At 36.2% G+C, this 14188-nt stretch overlaps 1 protein-coding gene across 3 annotated transcripts in view; it reads left to right on the top strand.

Moving 5' to 3' along the window:
* Nucleotides 1–13835, top strand: part of RPS6KA6 (ribosomal protein S6 kinase A6) — a 40477-nt gene extending 26642 nt beyond the window's left edge. For 2 of the 3 annotated variants that reach the window (XM_065643618.1, XM_065643617.1), the window contains 10 exons: nucleotides 533–635; nucleotides 1963–2087; nucleotides 2379–2504; nucleotides 3080–3169; nucleotides 3879–4037; nucleotides 4473–4634; nucleotides 5029–5105; nucleotides 6167–6284; nucleotides 7230–7370; nucleotides 8264–13835. In XM_065643618.1, the coding sequence (XP_065499690.1) occupies nucleotides 533–635; nucleotides 1963–2087; nucleotides 2379–2504; nucleotides 3080–3169; nucleotides 3879–4037; nucleotides 4473–4634; nucleotides 5029–5105; nucleotides 6167–6284; nucleotides 7230–7370; nucleotides 8264–8389 (1227 nt within the window). In that variant the 3' untranslated portion in view covers nucleotides 8390–13835. Of the gene's footprint in view, nucleotides 1–532; nucleotides 636–1962; nucleotides 2088–2378; nucleotides 2505–3079; nucleotides 3170–3878; nucleotides 4038–4472; nucleotides 4635–5028; nucleotides 5106–6166; nucleotides 6287–7229; nucleotides 7371–8263 lie in introns of those variants that run through there. The other variant, XM_065643619.1, reaches the window with a different exon arrangement.
* Nucleotides 13836–14188: the final 353 nt, after the last annotated feature.

Below are 14188 nucleotides of genomic sequence, written 5' to 3'. Positions count from 1 at the left end.
TTGAGAATTGGCAGTTCCTTGCCAATAGGGACGTGCCTGTCACTTGAGAGAGCACTTTGTCTGAGACCCAGATTAGAAATGTAAAGACTTTATTCCGTATCTTCTCTTTGGGGTGGGTTTTTCAGGATTCTGACGAAACAGCAATGACCCAGGTCTGATGATAGAAGGTAACATGCACTATGGCTGCTCCATGTTCTTCTGAATAACCCAAAGATGAACTAGTGATAAGTATAACAGCAGCCTGCTGTTGTAGTTTTAAAAGTACTGATACGGTAGATTCAGAGGAATAAAGAAAAAGACCTCTGTGTGTTTTGACTCTCTTGATAACATTTCAAGTCAAAGGTACATGAAAGTAACTCAATCTTTCCAGATATATATTTGTGGTTTTCTACTTGCTGTACATTATTCATTCTTTCAGAAAACTATTTTAATGCAACAGTAACACTTGAGTTGCTTACCCTTCAGCTTGGAAAAATTATAGCACCCAAATTTAATTAACTCTTAATTGTCTGACTTTATCCTTCTACTTTAGAAACTGTTCAGAAGAGAAATTCAACCCCCATTTAAACCTGCTTCTGGAAAGCCGGAAGATACCTTTTGTTTTGATCCAGAATTCACAGCAAAAACGCCAAAAGGTAATTGTGCATGGTTATAAATGAGTGAGGTTTGTGGGACAAGAGGGGTCAAATTCACGTTACAGTAACAAGCTTACCAAGAGAAAAACCCAGTCACAGAATTAAAAGGAAAGGGTGCAACAGGGTTCCAGTACCTGGGAGGAGTATGTTCTCCTGTGTGGGTTCCTATTCTTTGAAATACTTACTAAACTTCGATTCACCAACAAAAAAACCCAGAATATTAATAACTGAATTATGGCTTGTAGTCATGGTTTAAAGTCAGACATGCAGTATTTGGAGAGGAAGTATTTAATACTAAAAGTAAACTACACTTGATTGCAGCAGTGATTATTTTTAGGATCAGTATTCTACTAACAATGACCTGCTTTAAGTAACTTTCTTGAACCTGTTCATTACTATCACTACTTAAATCTTAAAAGCAGCATTGCAGTTGTTTTTTCAGTGAGCTGTTCCTCTCACTTACCCATGCTGGGTTTGACTTTACTCTTGAGAAAACGGTGTTTCAATGGTAGAAAAGGGTGGAGAAAATGTGCACGGGACTGGGGCCTGTACTAGGTTTGTTCCCAAGACATCTCAAAAGGTTTTAAGCAGCTTATGAAAAATTGTCTTAAAAATATCCCTTAGATTATTGCACTATGAAAATTTCCAAGTGACTGAACTTGGAAACAAAGACAGTAAGTGCAAACACTTATTGCTTAGTATTCGTCAAGTTACACTTCAGGTTTTCTTTTGTGAATTTTTTTCTTTATTGCTGCATCCAATTGTTTTTAAGGCCATTTGTCATGTTTGTTTGGAGAATGTCTATGGTTCTACATAGAATTATCAAGCTGTGCTTACTGGGAAATCTCACACAGTTAATTCAGAGATGCACATAATATAATATAAGGAAAAATTGGTTCTAATTATTCAGTAGTATTACTAATTGAATATTCTTGTATTGCTTCACTTCTGCCTTGCCAGCAGCACATACACCACTGAAACACAAAATCTGCAGGCACTCTTCTTCGTGATGCAGTCCTTGAACATGAGGCTATGATCTTTATTTCTGTCTCATAAGTAGTGTTGTGCTTCAATAACCTGCTTCCTAAAAATATGTGTGCAAACATTAGTTCTGCAGTGTTTTGCAGTTTTAGATAAACCTCGGGAATATTTTTGTGTGTGTTATTGAAATAAGGCAGATAACCGATTAGAAGTCTTATCTGATATCTAGTGTTGCCTGTGTTTGCTTCCCTTCCCTCAAAATATTTTTTCCAACGTATGTCTCCTGAATTCTAAGAAATAGCCTTGCTAGGATTTCACCACACTAATCAAATGTCTGTGCCACTAGATTCTCCAGGAGTCCCACCTAGTGCGAACGCACATCAGCTCTTCAAAGGATTTAGTTTTGTTGCAACTACTGCTGTAGAAGACCATAAAATATCACCACTCACCAACATACTGCCAATAGTACAGGTAACGTTTTCTTTTTTGGGAAACTTTTTCGGCATCTCAGAGGTTGACCAACATTTAGAGTTTACAGTCTGTTCTTTTTCGTCTGGGGAGACTGTTATAAAATGTACATAACTAAAATGCCTTGCATGGGATATTTTTAAAATTTAGAAAGTGAGTTGCTGTTTTTCTGGAGGCAGAATTCAAACAAGACGGCATGGGCAGGCAGAAGAAACTTTTGCTGTTGGAAACAGTATTATAGCAAAGAGCATCTTGTTGCTTTAGATGACGGCTTGTATGTGTTTGTTTTTAAAGCAACTTCATGGAAGCAGCGCACAGTTTACTGATGTCTATGAACTGAAGGAAGATATTGGTGTTGGTTCCTACTCTGTTTGCAAGCGATGTATACACGTAGCTACAAATATGGAGTTTGCTGTAAAGGTACTTCGAATAAATTTCACTGTGGCAGTTTGGAAATTATTGTGTAGTAGGTTTGTAAATTTAAATGCATCAGTTTTCTAGTTACTGTAGCTCCTTATATGCTGTGAGCAATGAAAAAGTGTTTTCTTCATTTCTTTACATTGAGTATTGCCTTCTTTAGCCCTTTTTTTTTTTTTTGTGGGTAAAGTTATGACCTTGAAAAACTGGCTTTGCAATTACAATCTTGAGGCGTGGAAATATTGTGTGATGATGAGCACACCCAAAAGAAAATAAGATCCATGAGGCTGGAGCTGGGCCGCAGGGAAGAAGCGATGCTTCAGACAGTCCATTGCCTTTCCTTGGCCATTGGAGCAGAACAGACTGCATTCATGATACAGTTTTAACCGGTTGCATAAATAGTGAAAGAAATGAGTAAACAGTAAGGTGTGAAGCTGGAAGATGAATTAATCATGATTAATTCATGTAGTAACGAACTCTAGCATTTTTTTTATTCTGTTGAAGTTAAAATATAATAAAGAATTTTTGTATTTAAATAGACTTTGTTTAGCCAAGTTTTTCCTTGCTATCTTTTGCAGATAATTGATAAAAGTAAGAGAGATCCCTCAGAAGAAATTGAGATCCTCATGCGTTACGGACAACATCCAAATATTATTACTTTAAAGGATGTATGTACTACTTTTTCTCTGCTACCTCTTATTGCACACTAGTCAGTAGATAGATGTAGATGTGGGGGGTTTATTGGGCTTTATTAAATTTCTTTTACATTTTCAAATTTATTGGGAGAGCAGTACACATAGCAAAGTGGTGAGTATTTCCAATTATGACATTGCCCTGATATTACTTTTTTTTAAATGCTGTTTAGTGAACTTGAAGTGACAAATTATGTAAAGGCTGGAAATGTCCTATTTCCTTTTATTTCAACTGAGTAGCTAATGTGTTGGTAATCTGAATCTGAAAAAGTAGTTACGTGTTGTCCTGTATATGCAAAGTGTCGGCAGCTAAAAATTGCCCATGGAGGGGAAGAGTGATAGGGAGCGGTAGCACTACTCCCTTCTTACAACAGAAGTTCCTAGACTGAAAACTTTAATTCCTAGTCATAAATTAACCATCAATTACCTCAACACCTCACAGAATGACACATAAGCTTTCTTATACTTCATGCTTTAAGGGTCCTGAATTGCAGGATTTTTTTTAGTCCCTGCTGTTTGTGCTTTATGTTTCTATGTGAACAATTTAGTCTGTAATTTTCACATATATCAGGATGTATTTTTATTATTTATATTTATATTTTATATATATTTATATTTATTATAGATGATATTTATATATAAATGTGTATTTACACACGTATACACTTGTTAAACTTCTCATCAGGTATATGATGATGGTAGATTCATATACCTGGTCACGGAGCTGATGAAGGGAGGAGAGCTGCTCGATCGGATTCTCCGACAGAAGTTCTTCTCGGAGCGGGAGGCGAGCGCTGTGCTGTACACGATAGCGAAGACTGTGGACTACCTGCACTGCCAAGGAGTGAGTAATTTCTTCTGTGACGTAGCTTCGTTCACACTTCTTAAAAATAACAAATGCCTCGTTACATGCTTTGATTGGCTTGTTTTTGTGGCAGAAGGGAAGATGATCTCTGAGTGTTTTATGACAAAGGTGAATAATGTAAATAACTCGTCCTGTTATTCTGGCAAACCTTTTCAACTCTACTTTTACAGTTTATGAAACAGCAGATATTTGTTCTCTTGTGCTTGTTGACACGTGGTTATGTTAGCTCCGGTTGCGTTATGAGCCAGTAGGCGTTTTTATTACATGAACTAGAATTTTTTGTTATTTGAAAATTATGTAGAACTGTTAACAGGTCTATTAAAATTGTGATTCATAAAAACTATTCTCTAGTTACCTACAAAAAATGTACACACAACTTCTAAATGATAGATTTAAAAATTTCTTTGTTTAAAGGTAGTGCATCGAGACCTTAAACCTAGTAATATTTTATATACGGATGATTCAAATAATGCGGATTCTATCAGGATTTGTGATTTTGGATTTGCAAAACAACTTCGAGGAGAAAATGGACTGCTTCTAACTCCATGCTACACAGCAAACTTTGTGGCACCAGAGGTATCTTAAACTGTCATGAGCTTTCTCTATACTGTTTTTGATGCATCAAATACTTACACTTTTTAGCAGTGCTTTAAAAAATTCTGCTAGTTTTCCTTAAATATATTTATGCATACTTTCTAAACACTGATGCATATGTTTATAACAAACCTGCTTTAAAAATAGCAGAAACCACCCTCAAAAAATAAGATGTAAGTCTGAGAATGTTGAGAAAAGATATTCTGGGAACAAGTAGTGTTGTGGATAGTTACTGTAACCTGTATATTGAAAAATAAATAATCAAGCCTCTGAAATTGTCCTGGGGTTGACTTACCCTTCCTTAGGCTGTGTGCAGTGGTTTTGGTTTGGGGTGTTTTTTTAATATATGACAAGTCTTTAACACTCTGTTTTATAGGTTCTCATGAGACAGGGATATGATGCTGCCTGTGACATATGGAGCTTGGGTGTTCTTCTCTACACAATGCTGGCGGGGTGAGAAATATTTCTTAGCTTTTTTTGTTTACCTCAAATTCCAGCATGCTGCATGAATCCGTGCTTTCCTTAAAAAGGTAAGATATTACCTCATTGGTTTGAATGCGGAATGACAAAGACACTGAAGTGGAACAGGAAGCTGTAAGTGAATGCTCACACAAACTAGGCTTAGCTTACAGGTAGGTTCAAGGCTTCTCTCATCTATAGTGCCTGACTGGGGGCTGTAGAACACACTGGCCTGTAACCTCTTAACTTTCCTAAGCCTCTAAGCTTTCATTAAGCGCTATGAAGCGCTCAGTGGCTGAATGATAAAAGGTTTTCTGAATTCTACTCTAACAGAAAAATATCAGATTATTTTCTCTAGGAGATGCCAGAATATACTGATACTCTTGACATTACTAAAAGGTGCATTTAAGTGATTCAGATCAGTTTTCAGATTTGCCAATTTAGTTCTTTCTAGCTCATCACAGTAGGATTTGTAGAAAGTAAACCCAGTTTACAGGGAAACCTCTAAACTGTTACAAGCCTCCAAAACTAATGATCTTGTGGTTTAAGCCTCCCAAACTCATTTAAGTAAAAAAACTACTTGTAGCTTTTCCCCAAATAATAAATGTGTGTACATTGTGCTCATTCTCTGATTAAATGTACATACCCTAAACATGATATTACTCCAGCTTTATTGGGCCATTCTGTTGGGTTCCAGGTTTGGATTCTTCTACAAGCTCTGGTAATCCAGTGTAATTTGTGTTTATGAATCACTTCTCTTTAACTTGAAAGTCTGTGCTAATTAGAATGCATTATTAAGATACTAACTTAAGACATCTTTTTAGTCTGCATTTCCCATTTATTCTACTTGATTAACCACGGTTATGGGGAAAATAAAATAATATAGTTTAGAAGATGAAATGCTAATCTAAGAAGTATTTAATAGCATATCGTGTGTTTCTGTCAGCAGTGGGATATCAGAGTGATTCATGAGACTTTACCAATTTCTTGCAACTTCTTACCTATAACGAGGCATTTAGTAGTTTGGGTTGTTTTTTTTTTTTTCCTTCCAACAGCTATACTCCATTTGCCAATGGTCCTAACGATACTCCAGAGGAGATCCTGGTACGGATAGGCAGTGGAAAATTCTCTTTAAGTGGAGGCAACTGGGACACTGTTTCAGATGCAGCAAAGGTGTAAATGTGTTTTGTTTTCCTCTTGTATTTTTCTAGTACTCAAATGAACATCTACTGGACTTCATAAAATAGACAATTTTAACACAGTGGTTTGCTATTATTACCTGTAAAGTTATTGCAATAAAGGCATCTTAGTCACCAGTGTTACCTTTTATAAAGCTTGGCATTAATATTAAATCTTTTCCTGAACTGCACTAATTGTTCATTTTAGTAGGAATAATTCAGAATACTTGTTGGCTGATGCTGTCTTAGCACAAGTCATTCACTTCTGTATATGTAGGAATGCTTAACGTTTTGTACTTAAAGGGAACATTCTGTCAGCTTGTTCATATTTTGTTTTATTTCAAGCTATTCCTGTCTCTGTTATGTGCCTGTCCCACCCAGCTCTTCTTTTGACCAACTTTGTAATGAGTAGATTATTGCTAATACTTCTGCACAGGCAGAAACAAGTGCCCATTTCTCTTGGCTTTGCTCTTTACATAGTTCCTTGAAGGAGAAATCTTTGATAGTATACCACTATATACAAATTCAATTGTGATATGTAGTCAGCAGACCCCAAGTGTATAGTATGAATGAGGAAAGAAGTTTGCAAATCGCTTCCTTACGTAAAATCAGTCTGCTAAATTTTAATAGGATTTCTAGTCTTTTAAAGATTATATTAATAATAAACAAACTGAAACATTAAACACACGAACAACAGTAAGTTTCTTTACAATGAAGGCTTGCTCTGTTATACTGATTAAATAGTGCAACACATTGTTTTCAGACTTCTGTGGTGTCAAGGCACAGAGTGATCCAATTTATCTGCTGATATCTGTGTGTTTGTATTGTGTTAATCCCTGCCAAATAGGCTCCTTTTCTCATTGCTGCCATAATTAATGCTTTAAAGTCTGCATAAGATTATTTTAACTGAATCATATGCATATTTTTCATTTTTATCTAGGACTTGTTATCACATATGCTTCATGTAGATCCCCATCAGCGGTACACAGCAGAGCAAGTGTTGAAGCATTCGTGGATAGCCTGCAGGGACCAGCTGCCGCATTATCAACTCAACAGGCAAGATGCACCACATCTAGTAAAGGTAAAACCACCTGAAGACAATGTTGCTTGAGCTGGTGGATGTGCAATGAATCGGGTCACTTTTAGAGTCACAGGGAGAACTAATTATTTTTCTCTAGAAAAGAAGTCAGCTTTCTTTTGTTATCACTAGTATATACATGTTGATGTTACATAAGCTGACAAATTATTGGTAAACTCATTTTTTTTTTAACCTATTTGTAAAGGAAGAGATTTTTCTTGATGTTTTGTTTTCAAAGATTAAGGTAGCTTTGGCCATACAGCAACCTGATAAGACTCTTTTCTGAGACTCAGCCTTCCACAGGTATTCTTGTTCAAGAAATTTTTTGGGATTTGTTTCTGACTGGCTCACATTGTGCTTTCCTAACACAAATTAATAAGCTACCTTACAGTTTTTCTACCAGTATTTTATCTGTTTGTTCTGTAATTCTGACCTACAAAAACATTCTACTGTATGCAGACAGCTTTTAAATTGACTTCATTAGTTTTGCTGGATTCAAAACCAAGGACCTGTGATAGCTGGTCTTAATTACCTTGTGTTCATAAGTCAGGACCTGAAAATCCATGTAAGCGGCTGCAGTTGGTAAATTGATGCTAGTGTTGCTTGGAAGATACTAGTTCTGACTCACATTTAAAGGTTACTCCTACGCCTAAGGTATGTAAAAGAAATACATAGGAAAGAAAAAGAAATGTCAGATACCCGTGCTTAGAAACCTGAAGGATGGAGCAATAAATATGTTGGGTGTTTTTTTCAGAACAGACTTTAGAGAATGTGCATGACCTGCCACAAGTCGTGGGTTTGTTTTCGTAGAGTTAATTAAGAATTTACTATTCAATTGCTTTATTTTCTGATAAAAATGACCTTAACAGCCTTTTCTGTATTTCATTGTTCTCTAGGGAGCCATGGCTGCTACATATTCTGCACTGAATCACAAGACATTTCAGCCAGTGTTGGAGCCTGTTGCAGCCTCAAGTTTAGCTCAGCGACGGAGCATGAAAAAACTAACGTCAACAGACTTATAGATCCACTGGGACACCTTAGCAAACAGAAGCAAGGGGAAAATCCAATAAGTGGCTCTATTTTGCCTGACCTGTGATCAAAAGGCATCTATGGTTTCCTGCTACACTACTTGAATTCTGTAAAAGTCGTTTTTTAAAAAAGAAAAAAAAATCCACAGGTTCATACTGTGTTGTTTTACAGGCCGTATCTGTTAAATTAATTTAAACATCAGGTACACCATAATGAATTTCTCCACACTGTCCTTTAAGAGATCTGTTGCAAATATTATTTCACGTTCTGTATAGTTTTGCTGGGTTCATTTAAAAAATGGTTTAGGGGACCATTGCCAATGACCAAGTTGTATATAAAGTGTCAGTGTAAGTTTTCTTCACACCTTTAGATCCTGTTGTGAAGGACAAATTCTTAATTTTGTAATTGGGCACTTAATTCACTCAATTCATTTAACTTGTTCATTACTAATATGAAAAGCTGACTAATGTGCCAGTGTGAAATGAATTAGTGTTCATTTGGAAGAGCTGTGTTTGCATGGTGCCAGTAACTGATAAGTTTATGTGAAAATACAAACAAAAGAGATATGTACAATTTTGCGCTTTACCAAGAAACTTAATTTGATCACTTGTGCCCCAAAAGAAATTCTAGTTAACGAATGGCCTTTACAGGAAAACGAGCATTTCTAGTTGTTATCACAAATGGTATTGTGCCCTGCACTGAGCTGGAGAAAGTGTGTGTATAAAATGCCAAAATTAGGGATCTAAGTAACATTGGTACCACTTTAAGACTTGAACATCAGGTAATCCAAAAATTGTTATTTTTATCATCTATCTATTTGTACAATGGCTATGTTGCTGTTTTCTCAGCAGTCATTTCCACTGAATATACCAAATATTGTTTGTTTGGCATATGAGAAAAACTGACACTTTATAATAACAAACTTGGTACGTGGATTTTATTTTATATTTATTTGCTTTTTATAGAACGTTGCTTCTATCTGAATCTCTTGCCGCATGTACAAATATTACAGAACATAAATGCAAAATTCTATTTGCCTAAGTGTAGGGGTAGCTTGGGAAAATAAATAAGCCTTGCAGTGTGCCCAGATAAGGGAATTCTGACCAAGAAATTTCACAGTTATGGACAAGTTACTGACAATGTCCTGTCTCCAGTGCTCACTCACTCTCTCTCCTGTGGTGTTGGGACTTCAGCTATTTCTGAATGCTGTGATGGAGAGGAAATTCATTTCAGGGCCAGAATTATCTTGAGGTTTTCTGACTCAAAACCAGTGCTAACTGCTAGTAGACTGGGAACTAATGCATTCAGCGATGATGAGCTTAAAAGTATTTTCAAGGTCTTAGACATACCATGCAATTGTGCTATCATAGTAGGATGACATGCATTTTAAATATTAAGTATATTAGTGACTAACTGTTAGACAGTGAGCAGTTAGAGAATCCAAATGACCAAAAATCAAATGTATTTGAGACTGATTTGGTGTTGTAGAATTTCCTGTTTCAGACAAGACACCTGTGATGGCAGAACTTGGCATTTTGAGACAGGGAAAACACTCTCAGGAGAATTCTGTCCCAGCTGCCAAGAGTGGTGGTAGTAACTCAGACCTTAAAAGGTGAAGGGTGCCAGCTGGTTTTTGCTTATACCAGTGAAGAACTTGGTGGCATTGGAAGGACTATTAGATAAGCCGCTTTATTTTGTTGTGGTGGGGGAAGATGGAAATTATCTGGCCAAATAGTTAGGTATGGATATAGGTAGATTTGAGACTTAATGAATATAGCAAACATAAGTGTGCTATTTGTATCACGCAGAACATACCCCATACTAAATTTCTCGAGTGTTTGGTAGATATTGGAAGCTGTAGGGGCCATTTGTGCCTAGTTTCGAGGTGCCTCTTTGAAATGCTTGAAAGCTTATCAAAGAACACAACTGCTTCCTGTAAAGCTTATTGTTCAGTACAAAATCTGCCCCTTATGCAGCTGGTTCATCCTTCTTTTCATTAGTGAAGACCTTCGCCAGCAAGAATGCCTGTAAACCTCTTGTCTACAATCTCTCAGTATAATTTTTCTTGTAAACTTACAAATGACTGCCAGAAGAATTTGAATTCGGTCTAAGAAAAAAAATTAAGTGGTTGAAATAAAGCCCCCTTAGCCAAGGTCAAGGTATAACATGGGTTGAAATGTAGTAGAGAAAACTGTGTTGGGAATAGAGGAAAATGCAAGGCATGGAATGCAATGAAAATGTCGAACTTGAATTGTCTTCAGCTTTCCCATAAGGTAGCAGCTGGTCTTTAATGGTTTTATTCATGAATCATTTAACAGTATTTAGATTGGTATTTTCTTTTAGCTTGCTTAGAAGCACCACATTATAAGCACCTTAAAAGCATTTTGCACAAAAGCAGCTGAAGGTACTTAAGTTCTTGGTGTGCAACACAAAGGCGGTAAGAGGAGAAGTACACAAACAAGATGGATGTTCTAATTCTTAGCAAAGAATTTAAAACAAAGTTATCCTGGCTGTTTTTATATCATGACTAGCCCTTAGCACAAGTGGTACTCCTGGGGTAAAAGCAAGGTTTCAGTGACTGCAACCTTACAAAGTTGTCTTACCACAAGGAAAACATATGGACAAACACTTTGATTATATCTGACAGGCCAGTGTACCCTGGTATGCCAATTTTAATCCTTAATTGGGGGAAAAATATGACTATTTCATCATATCAGTCTTTGAAACTTTTTGGATATGCAGGGATACAAAAGAGTTCACTTGCCATTCAGTCTTACTATATAGTATTTCATTATTATCTTTGTGATACTTTTGGAATTTCTTGCTTATTTATCATCCTTTTTTTTCCAACTTAGGTTTTGTTCAGTTAAGCAATTATATAAAAGTAGCACGGTCTGCTCATGAGTAACCAGTTACATATTTGAAATGGAAGAACAGTTAATTTCAACATGCTTTTGGCTGGAGTGAAAGGTTAGTGTCAATTGTTTCATATCATCTCTGCACAGTTCAAGATTACAAATTAGTTAGGATCTTACTATCTCACTGATTTACTTTAAAAAAAAGAAAGTGAAATATTTACGAAGGAATTTCCAGAGAACTAATTAATATCTTAAATAATACAATATTTTGGATAAGGCTTCCATTCCTGCCAGCAAAATATCTTCTACTGGGATATTTGGTAGTGGCATTTACAACTAAGTGCTAGTAAGGAGTAGATGCCCACAGATATCAGCTGCAGCTGGAGCCAGCTCATTATTGTTTTTCACCTGGTGGATATTGCAGTTTCCATCTTCAGTTATCCTTTTGATTAAAAAAACGAGGAATTCTATTGTATTCCTGTTATGTATCCAAAAACTGTGCTGCGGCATCGGTATCAGCCAGTGGTGCGTATGAAGGGTGTCCGCACACCAGAGCGTCACTGGGGTGCATCCAGTTAAGCTGCTGGTTTGTGGCTTGTGTGGCCTCACGTGCTGTTTTAACATGTTGTGTGGTTCTTCCCATTATGCCAAAAACTAGCAAATTCTCTTTGACGACGCAAAGGGCCTAAGGTGTAGGTGGTCTAAGCGTACTGTCCAGCTTAGGCCTATGTTGTACTACAGTTCAAATGTTCTCCTTGCATCCAAAACCTCACCCAAGTCAGTCACATCGAGCTTGAATTCTTCCATGTTTTAATTCATTGTCCAAAGCTAATCTTCGTCTATCCAATAGTTAAAATTACCTCTAGCAAACTTAATAGGCAGTTACTTGCAATATGCTTATAAACCGGTCATTTCCAGTGACAGATTGCTGCATCCAGTACTCAGCTCTCTGCCCTCAAATGCTACGTTTGTGATAGCTTGTAAGAATTGAGTTAAATTAATTACACAATATTACAGTAATTATTCTGATTTTTATTAGTGAAATTAGGTTAAAGCATCAATGCAAACATGGGGTTTTATGTATTTCTGTAGCACTTAAATTTTCAGTCCTGTCCAGTTTGCAAATACTTGTGGGAGGAAAGGGAGGAGCAGGTTTTTCTTTCTCCAAGTTTTCAGAAGTCTTCTGAAGCTGCAATAATAGAGTCCTTATGTAATCCTATGGGAGCTCTATATGATTAAAAGAAAAAATCTCCTCAAAACTTTATTCAAAAACTTTCTTGATACATGTTGATATGTGTTGGTAACACGCCTACGCTGTCGTTTATACCATAGCATCTTTCTGCATTAACACCCCTTTAGTTCAGTACATTCTGAATACTTTGTCTCTACTTCAGTGTATTTTTTTTAAACATAAACTCTCTCAAATTTTGTTGTCGATAAGCCTACATTTTCCTTGAGGAACAGAAGAATGAATACAATTTTTTTAAAAACAACACCCTTAATGCGTAGCTAAAGCTGACGAGTATTATACTAACTTATGTAGAAGTCTCCCCCCAAAATAATCAGTGACTGATTCTCTTGAGATTTTTCCTATGTAACAAAAGCGAACTTTTTTTGAAAGCTTTAAAAGATATTTGATTCTATCTCTTAATAAGCTATTGCCCAAATCTTAATTATTACCAATAGTGAGTTTGAATGACATTGAATCCTGTTTTGGGGGTTTTTAATGTGAAAACTGAAAAGATGCTTGAGGTAGATCTCCTTTGCAGGACAAAGCGTTCCTATTTTGTGAGTTTTGCATTAGGCTTATGAGCAGCATTTGCTAATTGCATTGTCATGATATCCCAAGCACTTTGGCATCTTGCACTGATACTCTGATTAGAGCTAAAACTCTTCTGGCACGTGACTGGCTATAAATCTCAATATACGAACGGGCATTAATTGAAAACAAGTGTGCAATGAATTACATGCTCTCTGAGGTACTTCAAAGATGGAACTATACAAAAGGTCCCCGTTATCAGATATTGTAACTGTCATTTCTTTCTCTAAGCATATTGTGGATTTTTGTATCATATTGTATTTATTTCATTTAATTTTAAAAGAAAATGTTTTCTTTAAAGCTCTGTATATATTGACATTAAAGTTTGCATTGTACTACGTTCTCTTCTCCTTGTAAGGCTGAATCTAGTAGTGCATTGTATGGTATGTTGTTTTTTCTTTGCACTGTGCTGCTGAAAGATACTATTGCCTTGAATTGCGACATGCCAAAGACAACCTCAAAATTGTATTTATTTTTGTTAAACTTTGTGAATAATGATAAAGGTACAGTTTTAAATAGCTGGCAGTTCCTTGAGTACTAGAATAAAAAGGTTGCAAATTCATAATATTTTATAATTGACCAAAAAAAATCCATTTATGATTTGGAAGTTCATCAACTCCTTTTTTTAAAAAATAGATATAAAAACCAATGAGCAAACATTCCTAAATTAAATGTACTGTCAATTGCATTATTTGGTAAACCTTGCCAAAAAATCTCACAGGCAAGAGCTGTTCACAAATTTATACTCACAGTCAAGTGTTTCATGCCACACTTTCAATAAAACATACATTCACTGCTAGGATTGATGTATTACTTCAGGGTGGGATGATCTGCCTTCTATATGTTTTTAGGTATCTGTTCAGCTTTGACTGAAGAAATAGTTTTCCTGCGAAGGTCTGGTCCTTTGAAAACAGAGGCACTTAGGTAATGAATGAGAGTAATCAGGTTAAAAACGGTGACATGCAAACCTGCTCAGAGCTGCGTACGTGTGTCAGAATTTGCCCCGTGAGGTCTCAGGAGCTGTAGCAGAGCTCTGTGTCCTGACACTGCTTCATTTTTGGATTTAAGCTGATAAATTGCTGCAGATTATTGAACTCTTTGTCTTCTATGTGAAC

This window comes from Caloenas nicobarica, chromosome 12, assembly GCF_036013445.1.
Source record: "Caloenas nicobarica isolate bCalNic1 chromosome 12, bCalNic1.hap1, whole genome shotgun sequence".
Taxonomy (NCBI): Eukaryota; Metazoa; Chordata; class Aves; order Columbiformes; family Columbidae; genus Caloenas; species Caloenas nicobarica.
Note: the sequence above shows the minus strand (reverse complement) of the source record. Positions and strands in the feature narration are given on the sequence as shown.